Here is a 26,452-nt window from a genome sequence, read left to right as displayed (position 1 = left end):
AGTTGAAAAAATACATTTCAAAAAAATGAAATCAGCAGAAAGCACCATTAGAAGTGACTATGCATGAGGGGCAATGGATATTTCTTCTTCCTAGGGTTGACCAAGGATGACTGACTCAAAGTCATTAGTTGGCTTCCATTCCTATGGTACAACTGTAACCCGTGGTCTCCTGGCTTCTAATCCAGCATTTTAAGCACTAGAGCAGGGGTCTGCAAACTTGGCTCTTTGAAGACTTAAGCTTTGCTGGCTGAGGAACTCTGGGAGTTGAAGTCCACAAGTCTTAAAAGAGCCAAGTTTGCAGACCCCTGCCCTAGTTGAAAAAATACATTTCAAAAAAATGAAATCAGCAGAAAGCACCATTAGAAGTGACTATGCATGAGGGGCAATGGATATTTCTTCTTCCTAGGGTTGACCAAGGATGACTGACTCAAAGTCATTAGTTGGCTTCCATTCCTATGGTACAACTGTAACCCGTGGTCTCCTGGCTTCTAATCCAGCATTTTAAGCACTAGACCAGGGTCTGCAAACTTGGTTTTTGAGACTTGTGGATTAACTCCCAGAGTTCCTCAACCAGCTGGCTGAAGAACTCTGGGAGTTGAAGTCCACAAGTCTTCAAAGAGCCGAGTTTGCAGACCCCTGCTCTAGACCAAACACAAGAACAGTTCCTGCCAATCGGAGAACTCATAAAAGCCCACTGTGTCCCATAGCTGAATAATCTATTAGATTTAGCTGTATGGATCTCAGTAGGGATTACTGAGGACAATTTAGAGCGAAGGCAAGTGTGGGTCAGTATATCTGTTATTTCTTTTCTTTAGGTCATGCTTTGATTTCCAAATGGTTGAGCCTCTATGATCCAGGGAATCTCAATGCTGGGTTTAAGGGCTATGTGAAGGTCACCCTTTGTGTGCTGGGAGCTGGTGATCGTGCACCGGTAACATTCTTATTGTTTTATTTTTGTTATAAATACTTTTTATTTCTTTAAAAAAAAACAAGAAGACATAACAAACACTAACATAAAATATATACTCCTTCTTTTCATCAGCTTTGTTTCGGTATTCCTCTATTATTTACATTTCCCCCCTCTCGTTTTCTTTAATTATACTTATCTTTTTTGTCCCATTATCCCTTATTTCTGTATATATTCCATCATATCTATCATTATAACAATTCATTTTCTTTCATGCACTACCTCTTTTTGTGTGTGTGTGTGACCTTTTCCCTGTTCTTATTGTTTTAATGCTCAGGAATACAAACTCATTATCCAGGGTAATTGAAGATGATGCTAGTTATTAAACTGTTAGATAAAAATGGAAAGGTAACTATATTGGACATCAGTAAAAATGTTTGTGTTAGGGTTGTATCTTCATTAGACCAAAAAAATAGCATGCAATAATGGAGGGAGGGAGGGAGGGAGGGAGGGAGGGAGGAAGGAAGGAAGGAAGGAAGGAAGGAAGGAAGGAAGGAAGGAAGGAAGGAAGGAAGGAATGTCCAGAAAGATAGGTCTGGTCATTCTGTGGGGTTGATTTTTCTGGTCTGATCTACCTGGTGGGGCTGAGGTTCTCATTTGGCCATGAAGCTCATTAGGTGACCACAAAGCTGGCTGAGGAATTCTGGGAGTCTTAAAGTTGCCAAGGTTGGAGACCCCTGATCTAGAATCTTCAAGTGCATTTTGTGGGATGATCTATGAATGTTGCAGTTGATTAGCTGACAGATGGATCGATTCTGTCCCTACTCTCTGTAGGAATTCGACCAACCAGCGGATACTGGTGATTTAGAATCCAATCTCCTACAGCTGGCAAGTGTGCCAGCGGCACGCACAGCCTCCCTCCAGCTGTACATCTACCGAGCAGAAGATGTTCCACAAAGTAGGTGCTCAGGTCAACAAAGTTATTCTGCTGGAATCTGGGCGCGGGTGCAAGGATGAAGAGGTGGCCATTCTAGGGTTTTCTGACCATGTATGGTTCTTGTGAATCAGTCATTCAGCCAGAGAGTCAACGGTGACTGGAGAGAATTTGCTTCCTGTAGGGGAACAGAGGTCCTAATATTAGGGGGGTCCTTAGTTGCTTTCTGAGCTGGGTGTCAGTTTTGGAAGGTAATTTTCTTTTTGCTTCTTAACTGCCACATATCTTAGCTGGGGAAGTTGGGAGGGGGTTGTTGTTGGAGCGGTAGAAAGTTAATCATAACAACATTCCATATTCAAGGACATCCAGCGTCTGATGGAGACTGCCTGAAGATTGTATCCAATTGAGTGTGAAGAGTTGATTGGACAATGTGATGAGCTTGTGGGTGTGGGGCAGGGCTGTGAACTGTCAACTGAGTGCGGAAAACCTGGAAGCTTTCAGTTGCGGGTTTTCCCAGCAGTGCCAACATGACATCTCTAATAAATTGGAACTTTGAGGAACCTCAAGCCTCAGAGCTTTATTTCGTTGGGGATGTTCCTTGGAACCCTGACACTGGGTTGTTTTTATGCAGACATTACCCAAACTAGGTAGCAGCATCAGTGCTAGGGCTCCCCCTGTCAGGGTTAACGGAGTGGTCTTGGAGGTTCTCCTGCCCCAATGGCTGTTGGTTGAATCATTTACTGTTATCTTCCTGGGCAGGTCTTGAATGGGGGTATGGTTGGGCTTCTTGACTGATGACTGCATAGGTCCTAATATCTTGAAACGCAGTTGGCTCCAAAGCATTTTGAAGGCAGGGGAAGGTCAACTCTGCCAATTAAACTGTATGAGATGATTGTATGAAGAAGTTCTTCTCTAGTCTGGCATCCATTCCTTAAACGGGGTAGAGCAGTGATGGCGAGCCTTTTCCGGATTGAGTGCCCAGACCGTGCACACCTGACACCCCCCACCCAATATGCAATGCACGCGTGGCCCCTGTTCATGCCCCCTGTACATATGGGTGCCCGCACATGTGCCCCTACTTACCGCCAAAATGCAATGCGTGTACGACCCCACTCACTCTCTGTTCCCCGTGCATGTGCCCGCACACTCTCCACTCCTCATGCATGTGTGTGCGGCTCCCCCACATGCTCCCCTCCCCCTGCACATGTGCCCCCACCCCTTCTGTGAATGCCCCCCCCCAGCACACACCCTACAGCAGAGACCCAAAGGCCAGCTGGCCACTGGGAGGGAGGCATGCGCGCATGAGTGGCGGAGCTGAAGTGGGGCAACAACTCATGTGTCCACAGAGAGGGCGCTGCGTGTCATCTGTGGCGCACGTACCATAGGTTTGCCATCATGGGGGTAGAGAATCTATCATCAATAAGGGCGTTACAGTCACCCAGAAACTCTTCTATGGTCTTGGAGCTACCCCTGAGCATCCCGGTTGTGGGGCAGGCCAACAAACTAAGTCTCAAACAACTATGGGAGGTACAATTACAATTATAACCATGAAGGGTCTCACAATCTATTTCAACACAGCAGCCAGGATCTGTATAGCCTCCCCATCTTCCATCTTCCTTCTTTCCATTTTCTATCACAGCTCAGTTGAAATCCTGCTTTAGACTTAAAGCCGCTCTCTGCAAGAGGCCATGTGCAAGCAAAGCGTTAACAGATCTCATAATTGCCCTCTATTGTTGTTGTTGTTAGTTGTGAAATCATATCGTGTCCGACCCATCGCGACCCTATGGAGAACGTTCCTTTAGGCCTTCCTATCCTCTACCATCCTCTGGAATCCATTTACGCTCACGCCGACTACTTCGGTGAGTCCATCCAGCCACCTCGTTCTCTGCTGTCCCCTTCTTCTTTTGCCCTCCATCGTTCCCAGCATTGGGCTCTTCTCCAGGGAGTCCTTTCTTCTCATTAGGTGGCCAAAGGATTTGAGTTTCCTCTTCAGGATCTGGCCTTCTAAAGAGCAGTCAGGGTTGATCTCCTCTAGAACTGACTTGTTTGTTCGCCTTGCAGTCCAAGGGACTCGCAGGAGTCTTCTCCAGCACCAGAGTTCAAAGGCCTCAATTCTTTGGCACTCAGCCTTTCTTATGGTCCAACCTTCACAGCCATACATTGCAACTGGGAAAACTAGAGCCTTGACTATACACACTTTTGTTGGCAGGGTGATGTCTCTGCTTTTTAGTACGCTGTCTAGATTTGCCATAGCTCTCCTCCCCAAGAGCAATGCCCTTCATTACACCCCTTAATAAAGTGGGATGCTAAAAATAAGCCTCTTCCTTACTTTTTAATTAGCCTGTGGCTTTTTTCTTCTTTGCAGTACAAGATGGCACAGTGACACCTTTCATGGCTTCACCTGTGGATCCACTCAGCATCTCCGTGGACCCTTCCCTGGAAGTGAACTTCGCAGGGCGAGTGGTGGGTGTAATGCAAACTGAGGGTTTGCTTTTCTTAGCAGAATTATTATTTTTAAGAGACAACTATGTGCTATTGGTAGGTGGCGTAGTAAGTCAACGCACAACACACTTTAAAACACACACGCCAGCAATGGTAAATCTCCACTGCAGACCACAGAGTCACAAACAGCAATAGGACTTAGACTTATATACCACTCCAAAGTGTTTTCCAGCCAGAGCTCTATAAGCAGTGGTTTACAGCAGGGGTCTCCAACCTTGGTCCCTTTAAGACTTGTGGACTTGAACTCCCAGAGTCCCTCAGCCAGCAAAGCTGGCTGAGGAACTCTGGGAGTTGAAGTCCACAAGTCTTAAAGGGACCAAGGTTGGAGACCCCTGGTTTACAAAGTCAGCCTCTTTTCCTGACAAGCTGTAGATTGAATCAACCTTCCATCCTTCTGAGGTGGGTAAAATGAGGACCCAAATTGTTTGGGGCAATAGGCCGACTCTGTAAACTGCTTAGAGGGGGCTGGAAAACACTGTGAAGTGGTATATAAATCTAAGTGCTATTGCCCTTTCCTTCCTTCCTTCCTTCCTTCCTTCCTTCCTTCCTTCCTTCCTTCCTTCCTTCCTTCCTTCCTTCCTTCCTTCCTTCCTTCCTTCCTTCCCAGTGGTTAGAATCAGTATTGCAGGCTGACTCTGCCCACTGCCCGGAGTTTGATCCTGATGTGCTCAGGGTTGACTCAGCCTTCCATCTTTCCGAGGTAGGTCAAATGAGGACCCAAATTGTTTGGGGCAATAGGCTGACTCTGTAAACTGCTTAGAGGGGGCTGGAAAACACTGTGAAGTGGTATATAAATCTAAGTGCTATTGCCCTTTCCTTCCTTCCTTCCTTCCTTCCTTCCTTCCTTCCTTCCTTCCTTCCTTCCTTCCTTCCTTCCTTCCTTCCTTCCTTCCTTCCCAGTGGTTAGAATCAGTATTGCAGGCTGACTCTGCCCACTGCCCGGAGTTTGATCCTGATGTGCTCAGGGTTGACTCAGCCTTCCATCTTTCCGAGGTAGGTCAAATGAGGACCCAGATTGTTGGGGGCAAGAGGCTGACTCTGTAAACCACTTAGTGACGGCTGTACAGCACCGCGAAGCAGTATATAAGTATAAGGGCTATTACTATTGCTATTAACTCCTTGCCTGGATATATTTACACATTAGCCCATCTGTGTTTATCATCTGAGCCCTACTGAAAAGCTTGACAAGCGAAACATCCCCATCTCCAGGTGACTAAGCATCAAATAAGAAGAATAGCATTCTTCCTGTTTCATGCTTAGTCACCTGGAGCTGATCCCTGATCATCACAGGTGAGTCAAAATATATAAAGCTGGCCCATGCGACCCTTCATCTCAGATTTAGAAATCAGGGGAATATTCTGCTGGATTATTACTTTGCCTACGGGCCCTTCTTTGATTTGCTTGCTTTCTCTATTATGTTCAGCTAAGGACCAAGGTCATTTTTGGAGACACCAACCCTGTGTGGAACCAGGTGCTCTGTTTTCCCATGCAGGTAAGCTGGGTCTGAAGGGAAAGGGCTGGATGACTGCAGGCTAAATTTATCCATAAGCAGCAGGAGACCCATCAATATAGCCATATTGCTGTAATAGCTTCTTGGATGAGAAGGGAAACGTCTTCAAAGAAAGCCCAGCAGCCTCTTGAAAAAGCACCTTTTTAGATATTTTTTTGAAGACGTTTTGCTTCTCATCCAAGAAGCTTCTTCAACTCTGTGCATCACTAAATGTCTATGGAGATTCTCAGTCATGGTTGTCCCAAAGGTGGTTTTTCAAGAGGCAACTGGACTTCCTGGTTTTTCTTTGAAGTCATTTCGCTTCTCATCCAAGAAGCTTCTTCAGCTCTTGTCTCCATAGAAAAACCAGAAAGTGCAACTGCCTCTTGAAAAAGCATATTTGGGATTCCAGCGGAAGACCAAAGAATTCCAAAAGTGTCAGGATAACTGTTATATAGCTTTCAAGGACACTGAGATACCCTGGCACCCAGCTTTGAGATTAAATCCTCAAGGTTCTTGGAAACTTTTGGGGTACCAGAGATCTCGGAACATCTTTCGGATTGAAATACGCCTAAAAGTTCCCTTGTTTTTTGTTTGTTTGTTTGTTTTTGAGCCATAGAAGAACTCTGGGAAATGTCCTTCACCCTGTAACATGAATGACCATTAGAGATCCAATCAATTCTCATCTTAAACCAACTCATCCTGAATTTTGCAACCTTTCCATTTTTTTCATTCTGGGGTTTTTGGACATGGGAAAAGTATGGGAATTCTCTTCCACATATAAAGATTTCCCTAGTGAGGGATGCCAAAAATGTTATTAGCCATTGTATAAGGTGGCTATTAGGGGACGCGGTGGCTCAGGGGCTAGGACGCTGAGCTTGTCGATCGAAAGGTCGGCAGCTCAGCGGTTCGAGTCCCTAGTGCTGCCATGTAACGGGGTGAGCTCCCATTCCTAGTCCCAGCTTCAGCCAACCTAGCAGTTTCGAAAGCACATAAAAATGCAAGTAGAAAAAATAGGGACCACCTTTGGTGGGAAGGTAACAGCGTTGCGTGCGCCTTTGGCATTGAGTCATGCCGGCCACATGACCACGGAGACAATGGTCAACAATGGTCAGCAGAAATTCGGACAGCGCTGGCTCTTCGGCTTTGAAATGGAGATGAGTACCGCCCCTTAGAGTCAGGAACAACTAGCACATACGTGTGAGGGGAACCTTTACCTTTACCTTATAAGGTGGCTGACTTCATGGAAAACATAGACACAGCCACCTTCTACAATGGTTAATAACATGTTTTGTCAAGAAAACTCTGGTGGTGCAGCCACACAGAATCAAAAATGCTTCAGGGGAGTCTTGTCTTTATTTTTCTTTTGTATTTTCACTGTAGTTGCCTTCTATCTGTGACCTCATTAAACTCACTATTATGGATGGGTGAGTACCAGCAATTTCTGTCCTTTTCCCACTGCGATACTACATAAAAACTTGATTGTTTCCCCCAAAGTAGAATCTGAAGCATTTAGATAAAGCGCATCCTGATATTTTTCAAACATGATGTATCGCAACCCACGGGTGTGTTTTGGGTAATAATTAGGCAAATGTTTTATTTCTTGACAAGCTTGTTGGAAGCAGCAGGAATAGAAAAAAAAAAGTTTTAAATTGTAAATCATCCTTCCCCATGACAAATCAATTCTGCATGACCAAGCTTCATTGAATTTATTTGTTTTGTTTTGGAAAAAAGGGAAACTGGAGTTCCGTTGCACATTTTAAGCAAAAATTGAAATAGCCCTTAGGACAACATGATGGTATCAGGATCACCAAAATGGGAGGGCTGTGCAGTTATGGTCAAAAATGGTCAGCAGAAATTGGCTTTATTTCACTGTCTGTGATTGAGAAGTATATATATATGTTTTCTGAGGTTTTCGTGGGTGTTTGTATGTAGGTCTTTGGTTATTCGGGTTTTCTCCCACGTAAAATTGGAAGTGTCTTGGACACTTGGAAAAATTGGAAGTGTAGCACGACCACGAACACGAAGCCAAACAACAGCAATGCAGCTCACCAGCTCAAATCTCCCTGCAACTCAGACTAATCTGAGCACAACCAAGCCCCCACCCAAACAGGACACCCCCCCATCCAATCAGAGCACAGCCAAGCTCCCACCCAATCAGTTCAAACCCCCACTAGCAGTTAAAAAGGAAGAAACAGCTGCAGTCACACATTGCTCCCAGAAGCACGAAGCTGAAGCCTGAAGATGACGAATGAAACTTCGTCGAAACGTCGCTAAGACACTTCCAATTTTCTGCGGGAGAAAACCCGAATAACCAAAGACCTACATATATATATATATCTTTAAAAATAATGAGAGAGAGAGGATAGATATAGATAGAAGATAGATAGATAGATAGATAGATAGATAGATAGATAGATAGATAGATAGATAGATAGATAGATAGATGATAGATAGATAGATAGATAGATAGATAGATAGATAGATAGATAGATGATGGATGGATAGATAGACAGATGATAGAAGATAGATAGATAGAGAGAGAGAGAGAGAGAGAGAGAGAGAGAGAGAGAGAGAGAGAGAGAGAGAGATGAGAGAGGTAAATCGATGATAGATGCGTAGATGGATAGATGAATGATAGATAGATAGATAGATAGATAGATAGATAGATACATACATAGATAGATAGATAGATAGATAGATAGATAGATAGATAGATAGATAGATAGATAGATAGATAGATAGATGAGAGAGGTAAATCGATGATAGATGCGTAGATGGATAGATGAATGATTGATAGATAGATAGATAGATAGATAGATAGATAGATAGATAGATAGATAGATAGATAGATAGATAGATAGATAGATAGATAGATAGATAAGAGAGGTAATTCGATGATAGATGGGTAGATGGATAGATGGATGATAGATGGATAGATAGATAGATAGATAGATAGATAGATAGATAGATAGATAGATAGATATGAGAGAGAGAAGAGAGAGAGAGAGATGGATAGAGGTAGATAAAATTATTTTTAAAGAGCAAGTGCTGAAGGATTTTATTCTAATTCTGGTCCCATCAAAAAGGATTTTTCTATAAGGGATTTTAAAAATGAAATATTGTCAAAGGCTCCCAGTATTTCTGGAGGTGAAGAGTCCGTCGCACCCCTTGGTTTCCCCCCAGGGCGGAAGACGGAGATGGCCTTGTTTTGGGCACTGCCTTCCTCAGCCTCGCCCAGATCTCTTGCGCAGGAGCTGGAACAAAAAGTAAGGACAGGCTTCTGCCTACTCCCTCAAACCTTCCCACTCCCCTTCAGCAACTTAAGCTCAGATTGGCAACTTTTAAGTCTTGGGGACATTTTACGACCTTCCCTGCCACCGTTGTTAAGTGAATCGCTGCGGTTCTTCGGTTAGGAACCAGGGTTGTTAAGTGAATCGGACCTCCCAGTGGACTTTGCTTACCAGAAGGTCGCAAAAGGGGATCACGTGACCCCGCCATTGCAACCGTCATAAGTACACGCCGGTTGCCAAGCCTCTGAATTTTGATCCGTGACCATGGGGATGCTGTAAGGGTGCATAATGGTCCTAAGTGACGTTTTTCAGCGCCGTTGTAACTTCAAACGGTCACTAAATGAAGTGTTGTTAAGTTGAGGACGACTATTACTAGTATTAGCCCTCTGTTCTACTCGCTCATTCCTTTCTGGCATCTTCTGCTTCTTTGCATTAAAAAGAGTCTAAACCAGTGGTGAAATCCAAATTTTCTTACTACAGGTTCTGTGGGCGTGGCTTGGTGGGCATGGCAGGGGAAGTTATACTGCAAAATCCCCATTCCCTCCCCACTCCTGGGAGAAGGATACTGCAAAATCTCCATTCCCTCCACACTCCTGGGGGAAGGATATTGCAAAATCTCCATTCCCTCCCCACTCCTGGGGGAAGGATACTGCAAAATCTCCATTCCCTCCCCACTCTTGGGAAGGATATTGCAAAATCCCCATTCCCTCCCCACTCCTGGGGGAAGGATACTGTAAAATCCCCATTCCCTCCCCACTCCTGGGGGAAGGATACTGCAAAATCTCCATTCCCTCCCCACTCCTGGGGGAAGGATACTGCAAAATCTCCATTCCCTCCCCGCTCCTGGGAGAAGGATACTGCAAAATCTCCATTCCCTCCCCGCTCCTGGGTGAAGGATACTGCAAAATCTCCATTCCCACTCCACTCTGGGGCCAGCCAGAGGTGGCATTTGCTTGTTCTCTGAACTGCTCAAAATTTCCACTACCGGTTCGCCAGAACCTGTCAGAACCTGCTGGATTTCACCCCTGGTCTAAACCGATCACTTCAGTTGGATTTGGGAACTGGACCGAGGTGTCGTTCAGGAAATCCTCAGCCAATGTGCAAATTCATTTTTCTCCGTTATGTTTTCAGAAGTGACTTCGGGGTTTTTGCCTTCCTTTGGACCAACCTTTCTCACGTTCTACGGCAGCCAAAAGGAGTTTCTGAACCCAGATGAATCTCCTGAGAAACGCCGGACTGAGGTGGTAAAATTGTCCCATTAACCAAGTCAAAGTTTTCTGAGGGGAGGTCGAAAGTGGATTGTCCATTTGTCCTGCAAGAGACTGAAAAGCTTAAACGAACTGATAGGATTACGGCCCAGACTTTTGGAAAGAGGTCAATCTTGTCTGTCTGACCATAGTTTTAGGGCTATCCAGAGTGGAGTGGAGTGGAGTGGAGTGGAGTGGAGTGGAGTGAAGTGGAGTGGAATGGAATGGAATGGAATGGAGTTGAGTCGAGTCGAGTCAAGTCAAGTCAAGTCAAGTCAAGTCGAATGCAATGGAGTGGAGTGGAGGGGAATGGAGTTGAGTCGAGTGCAATGGAGTGAGTGGAATGGAGTGGAATGGAATGGAGTCAAGTCGAGTCGAATGCGATGGAGTGGAGTGGAGTGGAGTGGAGAGTGGAGTGGTATGGAATGGAGTCGAATGCGATGGAGTGGAGTGGAGTGGAGTGGAGAGTGGAGTGGTATGGAATGGAGTCGAGTCGAGTCAAGTCAAGTCAAGTCAAGTCGAATGCAATGGAGTGGAGTGGAGGGGAGGGGAGTTGAGTTGAGTCAAGTGCAATGGAGTGAGTGGAGTGGAGTGGAATGGAATGGAATGGAGTCAAGTCGAGTCGAATGCGATGGAGTGGAGTGGAGTGGAATGGAATGGAGTGCAGTAGATTTCTTGAGCGTTAGAACAATTTCCTGAGAGAAATAACAATTAATCAGTGGATCAATTTGCCTCCAGAAGTTGTGGGTGCTCCAACACCGAAGATGTTTAGAAAGAGATTAACCAACCCTTCGTCTGAAATAGTATAGGGCCGTGATGCCCAACCTATGTGCCAGAGGTGACATGCAGAGGCCTCTCTGTGGGCATGTGCACCATCTCCAGATGCTCTTCCGGGTTCCATCATACACATGCATGCTGGCCAGCTGGCTGGCCCGCATGCACACAACAGAACCCAGAAGAGAGCAGCTGGCTGGCCCGCATGCACGCTAGACTAGCTGTCCAGGAACCCAGAAGAGCAAATGGCCGCCGAGCGCATGCGCATTGACCAGCTGCTCTCTTCTGGGTTCTGGCGCTCCAGCGCACACACACACACACGTGGGCACCCCAGTTTCGGCACTCGATGCCGAAAAGGGTAGCCGTCACTGGTATAGGGGTTTCCTGCCTGAGCAGGGGGTTTGGACTTGAAGACCTCCAAGGCCCCTTCCAACTCTGTTGTTCTATTTGTGAGTCTGTTCTCCATATCTCCACGATCTTCTCCAGGAAGAAGGGACCACGTATCGTGGAAGAGTTCTTATGGAGCTGCAGACTATCAGGCAACCAATCCCAGTTCAGAAAATTGATGACATCCCTCGGGAAACTGTTAAAAAGATGCAGGTAATGTGGCAATGAAGTGCATCCACAATTACCGTATTTTTCGGAGTGTAAGACGCACCTTTTTCCCCCCAAAAAAGAGGGTGAAAATCTGGGTGCGTCTTATACTGTAAATGTAGCCTTGCCCAGCTTCTCAAATGGAAGTTTCAGAGGCTGAAAGAAGCTTCAGAAAAGAGGCCCCCAAACAGAGCTTCAGAGGCTTTTTTTCTGAAGCTGTTTCAGAGGCTTTCAGAGGCAGAAAAAAGTTTTTCTGAAACTTGGAGTTTCAGAGGCAGAAAAAAAGCCAAAAAAACAAAAAAAAAAACAAGGCACAGAACTCACAACCAAGGAACCTGTTGCTAAAATTCACCTCTGGGAACAGCTGATTGGGGGTAATCCGGGAGGCCGATCCACCTGCCAATCAGCTTTTTTCTTATTTTCCTCCCCAAAAACTAAGATGTGTCTTATACTCCGAAAAATATGGTATTTTGCAAGAAAATATTTCCTAAAAACCGAAATATGCTGCGGACTTTCCCCAATTTTTTTTCCCAACCTTATGTTCAAAGCAGAGGTAGTCACAACATATATATCTCCATGCCCCCCTATGAATTTACTAAATCATTGTGGAAACTCTAGCAATTGAACTTTAATCAATTAATTTGCTTTAATCTGAATCAATGAAAGTAGGAATTCGGTCAAGCTTATAAACCTGGTAAAATCAAAGAAGTAAGTAAGTAAGAAGTGAGACATGGCAAATTATGTGGGAAGATCTGGGCTAACGTACACCTTTCTCGCATAACCCACGACAATCCTTTGTCTTCTCAGTATTTCTTGCCTCAGTTCCGATACGGTCTATGCGTTGTCTTTTACTCTGCTACCATGTTGGCTGATATCACGGAACCGATCCAGTTTGAGGTCAGCCTAGGGAACTACGGGAACAAATTTGATGAGACCTGCAAGCCATTTGCCTCCACGACTCAGTACTGTCACGCTGTCTATGATGGTAAGCAAGAAAAAGCAGAAGGAAGAACGGGTGGAGGGAAATCAAAGTCTCCATGACATCGTACCGTTTCAGCACAACTTCGCTTTGAGGGCGTCCTACCATAAAAAGGCGGGAGGGGGAAATGGGGGGGATATAGGGAGGGTAAGATGTCAAGAACCAGAAGTGCCAGCCAGAGTCAACGGTTGAGCGATTCAAGGATACTGTTGTGTCTCGCCCGCTTTCACCGCAGCCGGGGCCTTCTTATCTGCTTCCGAACGCTGAGGAATGTCCTAGTATGCCTCCTGGCCCCAGCCCTGGCTCCATGCCCAGACAGGCTGAGGAGGAAGAAGTACCTCCAGCCCCCAGCTCTGGCTCCATGCCCAGGCAAACGGAGCAACTAGACCCCTCCCCCTCCCCCACAGCATGTGAGCCTGAGGAAGGTCAATTACCAACAGCTGCAGACTGGAGTGACCCTCGCTTCAGAAGAATTGATAGGCGGCGGCGACAGAAGGAAGGGAGGGGCAGGCCTGGATAAGTGCTGAGTCATGGAGCCACACCCCATGGCCTATATAAAGGATCTGCTTTCTGGCATTCTCTGAGTCAGGCAAAGTCTAACATATCTTGCTGAAGTCACTTTCTGGTCTCCTGCCTGCCTTGAGAACTTTGCTAGGACTTTGGCAGAGCTGCAGAGGCACGCCTGATTCGGATTTCCCTGACCCGGTCGTCAGCGGAAGAGTGGGACATGACAGATACGAGCATGGGAACGGAATGCAAACCTCCACCAAAGAGGTGCCAAAATGGGGAACTGTTACCAAAACACTTAATTGGAATATTGTTGGACATTACCAAGAAGACCAAGGGAGGAATGGTCCGGGAGAAGGGAAAAATACCGGGGTTACACGGGAATATTCAGATCCGGCTTTGCTTATGCCGTAACCACTGGCCTTTAGTAAAAACCTACCTTTCACTCAGTGGTGGGTTTCAAAATTTTTTACTATCGGTTCTTTGGGTATGGCTTGGTGGGTGTGGCTTGGTGGGCATGACAGGGGAAGCTTACTGCAAAAATCCCCATTTCCTCCCGATCAGCTGGGACTTGGGAGGCAGAGAATAGATGGGGGCAGGGCCAGTCAGAAATTTCCGCTACCAGTTCTCCAGAACTTCTCAGAACCTGCTGAAACCCACCTCTGCTTTCACTACAAATGGAGTCAAGAAAGGGGTGAAATCCAGCAGATTCTGACAAGTTCTAGAGAACCGGTAGTGGAAATTTTGAGCAGTTCGGAAAACCGGTAGCGGAAATTTTGAGTAGTTCAGAGAACCGGCAAATACCACCTCTGGCTGGCCCCAGAGTGGGGTGGGAATGGAGATTTTGCAGTATCCTTCCCCTGCCATGCCACCAAGCCACGCCCACCAAGCCACACCACGCCCACCAAGCCACACCGGTAGTAAACTGGTAGTAAAAAAAAAAATTGGATTTCACCACTGAGTCAAGGGTCTTCTTTTCCTAAGAAGTCGTGTTAGAAGACTGTCAAGCCTGACACTCCAGTAATAAATAAGGACCAGTGATTCATTTGATCCTTGGTAGCTCCATCATGAACCCCATGCAAAACTAGATTGCTTCTGTTGCAGGAAATTTCTACTATTACCTACCATGGTATGACACTAAACCCTTGGTGACCATCACCTCATTCTGGGAGGACGTGAGCTACCGCGTTGCCTGCACAAACACCCTCCAGTTCATTCACGAGAGGCTGGTAAGCTTCAAGAGGAAGGGAAGGAGTCCCAACTCACCCAAGCAACATGCAACGAAAGGTTGTTGATGGGAGAAGAAGGCATGTTCCATATTGATGCCTTCAAACTTGGGTACTTAGATAAACATACAGAATAACAGAGTTGAAAGGGACCTTGGAGATCTTCTAATCCAACCTCTTGCCCAAACAGCAGACCTTATACCATCCCAGACAAATGGTTGTCCAATCTCTTCTTGAAAATAGGATAGGATAGGATAGGATAGGGTAGGGTAGGGTAGGGTAGGGTAGGATACAGTAGAGTAGAATAGAGTAGAGTAAAATGCAGAAAAATGCAAAATAGAGTAAAGGCAGAAAAATGCAGAATAGTGTAGAGTAGAGTAGAGTAGAGTAGAGTAGAGTAGAGTAGAGTAGAGTAGAGTAGAGTAAAAGGCAGAAAAATGCAGAATAGAGTAGAGTAGAGTAGAGTAGAGTAGAGTAGAGTAGAGTAGAGTAGAGTAGAGTAGAGTAGAACAGAACGGAACAGAACAGAACAGAGCAGAACAGAAGAATTAGAATTCCTAAGAGGACTATAAGGGGCGTGCATAAGAGCACAAAAGTGCCTACCGTTCCTGTCCTATTGTTTCCTTTCTTTATATATACGCTTATATGTTGTATAGTTGTTTCATGCTTATGCTTATATAAACTGTTGTGACAAAAGAAAAGAAAAAAGGAAAAAAAAGGAACCCTGGAAATCTTCTAGTCCAACCCCCTGCTCAGGCAGGAAACCCTATACCATTTCAGACAAATGGTTATCCAACATCTTAAAAACTTCCAGTGTTGGAGCATCCCACAACTTCTGGAGGCAAGCCGTTCCACTGGTTAACTGTTCTAACTGTCAGGAAATTTCTCCTTAGCTCTAAGTCAGATTTCTCCTTGATGAGTTTCCACCCGTTGCTTCTTGTCCTGCCCTCAGGTGCTTTGGAGAATAGGTTGACCCCCTCTTTTTTATGACAGCTTCTCAAATATTGGAAGACTGCTACCATGTCATCCTTAGTCCTTCTCTTCCATAGACTAAACATATGAGGCCAAGAGGACTTGAGCCTCACTTAGACCAAGCAGTAGACTACGATTGGTGATTTTTAACCTATTAGTTACAAGATTGACCAAAGAGCCATAAAGGTCCTTTCTGTAGCCGCCTGTTTCTTAAAAAGAAGTTCTACCAGTTCTTTGTTTCCAGGCATATTCACAGGATGAGGGTGATGATCAAAAAAAGTAAAAATGGCAGTGCCTCCCCGCTTTTTAAAACTTGTACTGTGCTTCAGCCAGGGGTTGGCTGCTGGGGGTTCGGGAGAACCTCTAGCTAAGATTCTGTGCGGTTCGAAGAGCCCCCAAATCCCACTCCTGGCTGGACCCTCCTGCCCCACCGCTCCCCTCACAGGTGTCCACATGCAACCCATTTTGGATGCAGGTAAGTGCAGGGTGCACACGGAGACTCAGGGAGGGCAAAAAATGGGCCTCCCAGAAGTTCGGGAAGGCCGGAAACAGGCTGTCAGAGCCTGGGGAGGCCATTTTTGCCCTCCCAGAGGCTTGAGGAAAGCCTCTGGAGCCCAGGGAGGGCAAAAACACCGCCCCGCCCCCCATGGTGCAGGAAGCTGACTAGGCCACCCCCATCATGGCCACGGCCACCTAGCAACCGGGCAAAGAACTCCTTGCTAAAAAATTTGAAGCCCACCCCTGGCTTCAGCCATGTGGTAATGGCCATTTTGGCACCTCCCTAAAACCCAGGGATTGCTTCTAACTCTACTGGTTGGAAGCAGGCAGATGTTTGGGAGATTTTCTGCATTTTTGCTCTTCACTTGAAGAGACGCGGATGACCAGAATTGGCGTGTGCTTCTTCCCCCAACAGAAAAAAAATCTGGATTCTCTTAAAGCCATCCAGCTGCCCCACGACCCATTGGTGGCTGTGGTTTGGAAGAAGCTGCAGAAAGAGTTGGTCGAAGACTGCAAGTAAGCTTTCATGGGCTGAAGGAGCTGCTCCAACAGGAATGTGGCTTCTGAGGAGGACAGAACGAAGCAAAGACTCATTTTTGGTCTTCCACTAGAGCAGCGGTCACCAACTGGTGGTCCGCAAGAAAATTTTGGTGGTCCGCAGAAAAATTATTCACATTTTGCAATATCCTTCCCTCAGGAGTGGGGAGGGAATGGGGATTTGGCAGTATCCTTCCCCTGCCATGCCCACTAAGCCACACGCCCACAGAACCGGTAGTAAAAAAATTGAATTTCACCACTGAACAGTCTTAATATTGGAAAAGCATCATCTCTCTATATCTGCCTAGTTCTATGATTGGAAAGCATAGGACTTCCATCTCCTGAACCATCATCTTTCCTGAGTCTTCTTCCCCTTGCTCCATCTTCAGGAAGCCTTTGCCAGCCTTGGACATCCAGAAAGCTGTGACCGTCCTTGATAAACAGCTGTGGAAGCTACGGGTCCGGGTACTCCAAGAAATCAGCAAAGCTGCAGAGAAAACCAACTGGAAAACTCCCTTGCAGAAACTCATCCCTAAAGTTGAGGGTTGGCTGAATCGGATTGCTTCCATCGCGATCGAGGTACTCCTTGTTGCAACTTCTACTGGGTGGAAGATGGAGTGGGGCGGGGGGGGGGCTGGACTGTCAAGAATGAAGGGCTCTGCCCCATGGAGATGTCTTCTATCTTCAAGTTCTTTCGTTCCAAAATGCCTTTCTCTAATGTGTCCTCTCCACAAGCGGATTGTTGGAAGGAATATCCAGGTCGAGTCCCAAGCCAGGAGAAAGGTGCTGCTGTGATCCGCTAGAGTCAGACAGTGAGGAGGCTGGGGAGGGACATGGGCTAGTCCTGGAGTCTGGGGAAGGCTCGGATGAGGGCTCTGCATCAGAGGCAGAGATGGGGCCATGGCCATCTGGGAGTTATGTGCTGACTCCAGAGCCTCCAGGCAGAGGAACAGGAGGAACCTGTTCCCAGTGCGCGCATGTGCAGAGCTGTCAGAAGGCAAGAACAGTTAAGACAAAAGGGGTGACTCGGGAGTAAGGCTTGGAGAGGATTGGCCCCTCCCATAAGACATAAAGGAGGAGGTCTTCAACCTTGGCCCCTTTAAGACTTGTGGACTTCAACTCCCAGCAAAGCTGGCTGAGGAATTCTGGGAGTTGAAGTCCACAAATCTTAAAAGGGGCCAAGGTTGGAGACTCCTGACCTGGAGGACTGAGGATCTCTACAGACAAAAGTAGCATCGCCCCATCCTAATGCAAAGACACGATGCAAGGCCAAAGCTCTCATGAAGATGACCTCCAAGGTCCCTTCTAACTCTTGTTAGTCTGTTATTCATCTTAACACTCCAGAAAGCAGCAGGATTATCAAGGAAAACATCCATGAGACCAGGTAGTGACGGATGCCTCTCTTTCTCTCTTTTTAAAATTTTAATTGGTTGATGGGTTTTAAATTTTGGTAATTTTATGGGGTGTATTGTTATTTTAAATTTCTGGGCAAGTTTAAATCAGTTTTTTAAGGGTTATTTTAATTATTGTGTATGTTTTGTATTTTATCTGCCTGTTCACCGCCCTGAGTCCTTCGGGAGAAGGGCGGTATACAAATTAAAACATTATTATTATTATTATTATTATTATTATTATTATTATTATTATTATTATTATTATTATTATTATTATTATTATTATTATTATTATTATTATTATTATTTCCTTCTGCTCTTTTCAGACTCAAATAAGTATCCCAGATGTGGTGATCTGGATGCTGTGGGGCGACCAACGCGTGGCCTATGCCCGGGTGAAGTCCCAGTCCATCATGTTCTCCAAAGATGGCCCCTATGCCAAAGGTAGCCTTTGCGGCAAAACCCATACCCTTTCCCTAAAGGTAAGAAGAGGTGTTTGGTTCTGATTCTTTTTAGCTCCAAGAAACCTAGGAATTGATGCAGTGGTGGGATTCAAATTTTTTTACTACCGGTTCCGTGGGCGTGGCTTGGTGGGCGTGGCTTGGTGGGCGTGGCCTGCCTTGGTGGGCATGGCAGGGGAAGGATATTGTAAAATCTCCATTCCCTCCCCACTCCAGGGGAAGGTTACTGCAAAATCCCCATTTCCCTCCGATCGGCTCGGACTCGGGAGGCAGAGAATAGATGGAGGGGCGAGGCCAGTCAGAATTTTTACTCCTGGTTCTCCGAACTACTCAAAATTTCCGCTACCGGTTTTCCAGAACTGGTCAGAACCTGCTGCAAACCACCCCACCCACCCCGAATTGATGCCTTCAGGGTTTCTGGTTTTCAACAAGCACTGTAGAAGCCCTTCAATATTTCTTAGATATGTAGAACCATAGAGACGGAAGAGTTCTGAGAGGTCTTTGAGTCCCAGCACCTGTTCGGTACAGGATCTGCTAGACCAGGGTGTCAAACTGAGTTTCATTGAGGGCCGCATCAGGGATTCACCAGGCTCAAGGTTGACTCAGCCTTCCATCCTTCCATCTGAGGTCGCTAAAATGAGGAGACCCAGATTGTTGGGGGACAAGAGGCGGACTCTGTAAACCACTTAGAGAGGGCTGCAAAGCACTGTGAAGCGGTATATAAGTCTAAGTACTATTGCTATCTTTCCTTCTTTCCTCCCTCCCTCCCTCCCTCTCTCCTCCCAGTGGTTAGAATGCAGTATTGCAGGCTAATTCTGCCCACTGCCAGGAATTCGATCCTGACCGGCTCAAGGTTGACTCAGCCTTCCATCCTTCCGAGCTGGGTAAAATGAGGACCCAGATTGTTGGGGGACAACATGCTGGCTCTGTAAACTGCTTAGAGACAGCTGTAAAGCACCGTGAAGCGGTATATAAGTCTAAGGGCTATTTGCAATCCTAATAATTAACGAAAGGAATGTGGAATGTCACACATGAGAAGGTGGCAGCATGGAAGCTTGCAGGCTAATGTGGCTTCCAAAGCTGACAGCCTGACACTTTCGTTCTCATCCACCCACTTCCCAGGATATGCAAAGCAAAATGAATTACAACCCCATCCCCGCCGTGCTCCGGGTTCGAATGTGGATGGGACGGATGGCCGACTGCGCAGACTTCATGAGATGTTGCGAAGGGAGGGTTGCGGTCTATGCAGAAACGGTGAGCCAGGACAGTTTGGTGGAGTGGGGGGGAATCCAGGGGTGTTCTTAGCATCACCGTGACAGAAGTTCCTGTCCAATTATGGTCATAAGTCAAGGACTATCTATACATGCCCACAAAACCCCAAATGAGACATCATGACCCCAAATGAGACATCATGGCCCCAGAATATCTCCCCAACTTTATAATTGTTGGGCTCATTTTCATCCTGGGTAAGAGGATGAGGGCCCTCCAGGTCATGGTGGGGGGAGGGCTGTTCCAAAATGACAGGGCAGCCATGGGGAAGGCCTGCCTCTGGGGTTCCTGCCCTAGGGCAACATTTAAAGGAAGGGACCCAAAGGTATGAAAGAATAAGCCAGAAAGTCATGCCAAAGTTGGCCTGTGGATGAGGGTTTGTGTTCTGGTGTTTTCAGTATGAAAACCAAAAGAAGACACACGGAATATGGGGAGTCATGGATCTTATGCCGCACCCCAACTTTTCAGATGTGACTGGACAGGTCAGCCTCCCCAAAGACAAGTTCCAGCTACCCACAGGTTGGCAGTGGGATGGCGAGTGGGCTGTGGAACCCCAAAGGAGGTGAGCTGATGGACTTGTAATTATCTACCTTTTTCTTTAACATTCTCTCTCTCTCTCTCTCTCTCTGTGTGTGTGTGTGTGTGTGTGTTTCTCCTTCACTCTCTCTCTCTCTCTCTCTCTTTGTCTCTCTGTGTGTCACACACATAAACAAATGCTCTTGGTTCACAAGGTCTCCAAACCTATCCACCATTAAACCCAAAATGCGGAGAGCTGGAGAAATGGAAGAAATGCTCAATAAATGAGAAACCATCAAAATAATGAAAGGCAGAGGAGATCTCGAAATGTGCACTCAGGATGTCTCAAGGAATAGGACCACAGATGGAAATGAGGACCCAAAAGTGGGCATTTTGAGGAGACAGCAACAAAGCTCAGAAGATGGTGGCCTTCCCTGTCTCTTAAGAGGGGTATCCACTGGATATAGTCAAAATGGCCAAGATGACAACTAATGGATGGAGCTGATCTTGAGATTCTAGAAAGAGTGCAGAGAAGAGCAATGAAGATGATTAGGGACCCCGAGGGCAAACGTGTGAAGAACGGTTGCAGGAATTTGTCATGTCTAGTCTAGTGAAAAGAAGGATTGGGTGGCCTGATAGGAATCTTCCAATATTTGAGGGGCTGCCACAAAGAAGAGAGGGTCAACCTATTCTCCAAAGCTCTAGAAGGCAAGACAGGAAGCAATGAATGGAAAATAATCAAGGAGAGATCCAACCTAAAACATATGAAGAACGGTTGCAGGAACTGGGTATGTCTAGTTTAATGAAAAGAAGGACTAGGGGAGACATGATAGCAGTCTTCCAGTATCTCAGGGGCTGCCACAAAGAAGAGGAAGTCAAGCTATTCTCCAAAGCACCTGAGGGTAGAACAAGAAGCAATGGGTGGAAACTGATCAAGGAAAGAAGCAACTTAGAACTAAGGAGAAATTTCCTGACAGTTAGAACAATTAATAAGTGGAACGACTTGCCTGCAGAAGTTGTGAATGCTCCAACACTGGAAATTTTTAAGAAAATGTTGGATAACCATTTGTCTGAAGTGGAGTAGGGTTTCCTGCCTAAGCAGAGGGTTGGTCTAGAAGACCTCCAAGGCCCCTTCCAACACTGTTACTCTATTCTATTTTATTCCATCCCGGACCAATGGCTGTCCAGTCTTTTCTTGTGATGGAGCACCCACAACTCCAGGAGAAAAGCTCTCCCACTGATGGCAGCCCAATCTTCCTGTTCTTCTGACTAGGCTTTTGCTGGACAAAGAGACCAACTATTCGGAAGTGATGCAGGAAGTTTACGAGAACCAGAGCCGACAGCCTAGCCGTCGATGGAAACCAGCCAGGATCCCTTACAGCAACGCGGTGAGTGGCTCAGATTGGGACGTATAAAAGAGAAATAAAGAAGGTGAGTCAGGATTTGTTGGTGGGGACATCTCTTCTCTTTGATGGCTGAAAGTGATTTTCCATTTGGGGGGAAGGGAACTGGAACACCCAAAATGGAGCGTACAAAAATTCCCGGCGTGTGTTTCGAGGGTGTCTCTTTTTCAAGGTGAGCTTTGTACAAAATCTTCAAAGCAAAAGGCTTTTAGAGTCTCAATAAGTAAAGTTTCCTTCTGGTCCAGCTAGTTCCCATGACTTCAAGGACACGCGCATATTACTTAGCAGCAATATGGAGGAGATTTTCTCCAAAGCACCAGAAGGCAGGACTAGAAACAATGGTTGGAAACTAACCAAAGAGAGAAGCAACCTGGAATTGAGGAGAAACTTCCTAACAGTGAGGACAAAAGTGGAAAGGCTTGCCTCCAGAAGTTGAGAATGCTCCAACACTGGAGGTTTTTAAGAAAATGTTGGATAACCATTTGTCTGAAGTGGAGTAGGGTTTCCTGCCTAAGCAGAGGGTTGGTCTAGAAGACCTCCAAGGCCCCTTCCAACACTGTTACTCTATTCTATTTTATTCCATCCCGGACCAATGGCTGTCCAGTCTTTTCTTGTGATGGAGCACCCACAACTCCAGGAGAAAAGCTCTCCCACTGATGGCAGCCCAATCTTCCTGTTCTTCTGACTAGGCTTTTGCTGGACAAAGAGACCAACTATTCGGAAGTGATGCAGGAAGTTTACGAGAACCAGAGCCGACAGCCTAGCCGTCGATGGAAACCAGCCAGGATCCCTTACAGCAACGCGGTGAGTGGCTCAGATTGGGACGTATAAAAGAGAAATAAAGAAGGTGAGTCAGGATTTGCTGGTGGGGACATCTCTTCTCTTTGATGGCTGAAAGTGATTTTCCATTTGGGGGGAAGGGAACTGGAACACCCAAAATGGAGCGTACAAAAACTCCCGGCGTGTGTTTTGAGGGTGTCTCTTTTTCAAGGTGAGCTTTGTACAAAATCTTCAAAGCAAAAGGCTTTTAGAGTCTCAATAAGTAAAGTTTCCTTCTGGTCCAGCGAGTTCCCATGACTTCAAGGACGCGCACATATTTCTTAGCAGCAATATGGAGGAGATTTTCTCCAAAGCACCAGAAGGCAGGACTAGAAACAATGGTTGGAAACTAACCAAAGAGAGAAGCAACCTGGAATTGAGGAGAAACTTCCTAACAGTGAGGACAATTAACCAGTGGAACAGCTGGCCACCAGAAATTGTGCGTGCTCCATTACTGGAGGCTTTTAAGAAGAGACTAGACAGCCACTATCTGAAATAGTATAGGTTCTCCTGCTTGAGCAGGGGGCTGGACTAGAAGACCTCCAAGATCCCTTCCAGCTTTTTTCTATTCTATTCTACTCTATACTCTACTCTACTCTGCTCTTCTGCTTCCTTTCTAATAGATTTTTTGGTCTGTCCTAGAACCTCAAAAGTTCCCACCAAAGACTAACTAGGTCAAATGCTTGGGATAAACTTCCAGGAGGTTGCATTTCAAATATATATTTTTATTTTATTTTATTTTATTTTATTTTATTTTATTTTATTTTATTTTATTTTATTTTATTTTATTTTATTTATTTGTTTGTTTGTTTTTTCAGGCATGTATTTTATGAGAGATACAAGTGCAAACATAATTATAAATACATGAAAAGGATATGAATAAAAGAAAACATTAGGACAGGGACGGAAGGCACCCTGGTGCGCTTATGCACGCCCCTTACTTAGGGGTGTACTTAGGAATGGGGTGAGGTCAACAGTAGATAGTCTAAGGTTAAAGTTTTGGGGATTTGAGGAAGAAACCACAGAGTCAGGTACATTCCAGGCATTGACCAATCTGTTTCTGAAGTCGTATTTTCTGCAATCGAGTTTGGAGCAGTTTACCATGAGTTTGTATCTATTGTGTGCTCTTGTATTGTTTTGGTTGAAGCTGAAGTATTCATTGACAGGTAGGACATTGTAGCAGATGATTTTATGTACTATGCTTAGGTCAGACCAAAGACGGCAAAGTTCTAAGTTGTCTAAGCCCAAAATTTCAAGTCTGGTGGCATTAGGCATTTTGTTGCAAGCAGAGGAGTGGAGGACTCCTCTTGTGGAATATCTCTGAACTCGTTTGTATTTATGTCCGATATGCTGTGCAGGTTCCAGACAGACGAGCTGTATTCAAGAATTGGTCTGGCAAAAGTTTTGCACGCCCTAGTTTGCAGTTCAATATTACCGGAAAAGAAACTACGCAATATTAGGTTAACAACTCTTCATGCTTTTTTAGCAATTCTGTTACAGTGTTTAGATCTTCCTTTCTCCCATTTTTTACTCCATGTTGTCATTCTCAGAGTGGTACTCCTGCTCCCCGGAAAGAAGACATCTTGTGTCCTCCTGGATGGATCTTTGTAGAAGAATGGAAAGTGGAGTTGAACCGGGCGGTGGATGATGCTGGCAAGTGTTTGGATGCAACCAGCTAGATATTTTTGGGGAAAATGCTGCATAGATATTTAATTGAAGGAATTTTAAGCTGGAAGAAAAATACTGAAGGGAAGGGCAAACATCAGGTAGATAAATGACTGGGGATCATCCATCAAAGTTCTGGATAGAAAATTAGCAGGGTTTTTATAGAATAGAATAGAATTATTTTTTTTATTGGCCAAGTGTGACAGGACACACAAGGAATTTGTCTTTGGTGCATAGGCTTTCAGTGTACATACGAGAAACGATACCTTCATCAAGAATCATAAGGTACAATACTTACAACACTTAATGATAGTCATAGGGTACAAATTTAACACTTAATGATACAACATTTAATGATAATCATAGGGTACAAATAAGCAATCAGGAACAATCAATATCAATATTGATTGTTTGATGAACGTATCATCAAACCTTGATGAAGGTATCTTTTCTTTTATGTACACTGAGGGCATATGCACCAAGACAAATTCCTTGTGTGTCCAATCACACTTGGCCAATAAAAAATTCTATTCTATTCTATTATATTCTATTCTAATATAAATCATAAGGATTACCAGCAACAAAGTTACAGTCATACAGTCATAAATGGAAGGAGAGGGGTGATGAGAACGATGAGAAGATTAATAGTAGTGCAGACTTAGTAAATAGTTTGACAGTGTTGAGGGAATTATTTGTTTAGCAGAGTGATGGCCTTCGGGGAAAAAACTGTTCTTGTGTCTAGTTGTTCTAGTGTTCAGTGCTCTATAGCGTCGTTTTGAGGGTAGGAGTTGAAACAGTTTATGTCCAGGATGTGACGGGTCTGTAGATATTATCTATCTATCTATCTCTATCCATCTATCTATCTATCTATCTATCTATCTATCTCTATCCATCTATCCATCCATCTCTATCTATCTATCTATCTCTATATCTACTTACTTGCCTACCTATCTAACTACCTAACTATCTCTCTACCTATGTATTCAAAATGGACTGTGATTTAGATAGATAGTTAGGTAGTTATGTAGGTCTTTGGTTAGTTATCTATCTACCTAACTATCTATCTAAATCACAGTCCATTTTTGAATACATAGCGAAAAAAAGAGTGTTAAAAGTGAACAAGGTTGATGCTATATGGTACAAAACTATCACAGAATCTAATTGTTTTGCTTCAGATACTGCGAAGCCTCCTTCCAGAATGATAAATAATAATACTGCAGCCACACGATATGGGTTAAATATGCATTAGCCCCTAGTGTGGCTGCCGTGTTACTCCTGTGCATAGGCGTGAGTCATAAATCAGTTGAATTGAAACTTCAGGTGTGGTCCTGGCTTTTTATGCCTGTCAGTCATAAGTGGGTCTCTAAGGGGCAGACTTCGAAGGGAAGCGTTGCAGCATTGTGCTTCCACATCTGCCCACGGGCCTCATGGCACCTCTTTCCCTCCTTAGGGTGGGAGTATGGCATCGCTATCCCGCCTGCTGAGTTTCCTCACTCCTGGAACGCAGCCGAAAAGACCTACCACACGCACCGGCGCCGACGTTGGCTCAGGAAGCGTTTTCGGAACCTCGGCAGGGAGACCCGGCAAAATCAGATGGCCGCTTTTCTCCAGCTGGTATTGAATCTTAACTCGGGGAGTGGGTGTCAGAGAGAAAGTCAGCGATGAACGAAGGGGGAACTTTGGAAGTAGAATGGGACTTTTTGCCTACCTACCCTTGGTCGCACCTGCTTCTCCACCAGGCTTCTGCCTCAGGGAAATTATTATTATTATTATTATTATTATTATTATTATTATTATTATTATTATTATTATTATTATTATTATTTATTCAATTCTATACCGCCCTTCTCCCGAAGGACTCAGGGCGGTGTACAGCCACGATAAAAAACAGTACAAAATATACAATTTAAAATACTAATTAAAAAACTTATTATAAATGGCCACATGTAACTAAAAACCCCATTAAAATTAATAATAAATTTAAAACCAATAAAAATAAAATTTAGATAAAATTTAGGCCAGCCCCGCGCATATAAATAGATGAGTTTTCAATTCGCGGCGGAAGGTCCGAAGGTCAGGTATTTGGCGTAAACCCGGGGGAAGTTCGTTCCAGAGGGTGGGAGCCCCCACAGAGAAAGATCTTCCCCTGGGGGCCGCCAGCCGACATTGCTTGGCGGACGGCACCCTGAGAAGTCCCTCTCTGTGAGAGCGCACGGGTCGGTGGGAGGCATAGGGGAACAGCAGGTGGTCCCATAAGTACCCAGACCCTAAGCCATGGAGTGCTTTAAAGGTTGTAACCAAGACCTTAAAGTGCACCCAAAAGGCCACAGGCAGCCAGTGCAGTCTGCGCAGGAGCGGTGTTACACGGGAGCTACGCGGAGCTCCCTCTATCACCCGCGCAGCTGCATTCTGGACCAAATTCTCCTCTAGCTTTTCTCCTCTGCTGATATGCCCCCTTTCATTCAC

General features: G+C 45.4%; 1 protein-coding gene across 1 annotated transcript in view; it reads left to right on the top strand.

Moving 5' to 3' along the window:
• LOC131203925 (myoferlin-like) overlaps window positions 1-26,452 on the top strand; it is an 82,529-nt gene that overhangs the window by 20,542 nt on the left and 35,535 nt on the right. The window contains exons 11-30 of the mRNA XM_058194651.1: window positions 816-931; window positions 1,742-1,865; window positions 4,207-4,304; window positions 5,767-5,835; window positions 7,216-7,259; window positions 9,019-9,101; window positions 10,257-10,369; window positions 11,633-11,746; window positions 12,548-12,725; window positions 14,331-14,455; window positions 16,338-16,438; window positions 16,849-17,038; window positions 18,180-18,335; window positions 19,437-19,568; window positions 19,982-20,145; window positions 21,373-21,487; window positions 21,604-21,674; window positions 22,192-22,306; window positions 23,872-23,974; window positions 25,437-25,600. Coding sequence (XP_058050634.1) covers window positions 816-931; window positions 1,742-1,865; window positions 4,207-4,304; window positions 5,767-5,835; window positions 7,216-7,259; window positions 9,019-9,101; window positions 10,257-10,369; window positions 11,633-11,746; window positions 12,548-12,725; window positions 14,331-14,455; window positions 16,338-16,438; window positions 16,849-17,038; window positions 18,180-18,335; window positions 19,437-19,568; window positions 19,982-20,145; window positions 21,373-21,487; window positions 21,604-21,674; window positions 22,192-22,306; window positions 23,872-23,974; window positions 25,437-25,600 — 2,375 coding nt within the window. The remainder of the gene's footprint in view (window positions 1-815; window positions 932-1,741; window positions 1,866-4,206; window positions 4,305-5,766; window positions 5,836-7,215; window positions 7,260-9,018; window positions 9,102-10,256; window positions 10,370-11,632; window positions 11,747-12,547; window positions 12,726-14,330; window positions 14,456-16,337; window positions 16,439-16,848; window positions 17,039-18,179; window positions 18,336-19,436; window positions 19,569-19,981; window positions 20,146-21,372; window positions 21,488-21,603; window positions 21,675-22,191; window positions 22,307-23,871; window positions 23,975-25,436; window positions 25,601-26,452) is intronic.

This window comes from Ahaetulla prasina, chromosome 9 (genome assembly GCF_028640845.1).
Source record: "Ahaetulla prasina isolate Xishuangbanna chromosome 9, ASM2864084v1, whole genome shotgun sequence".
Taxonomy (NCBI): domain Eukaryota; kingdom Metazoa; phylum Chordata; class Lepidosauria; order Squamata; family Colubridae; genus Ahaetulla; species Ahaetulla prasina.
This window is presented reverse-complemented; position numbering and strand designations above follow the sequence as displayed.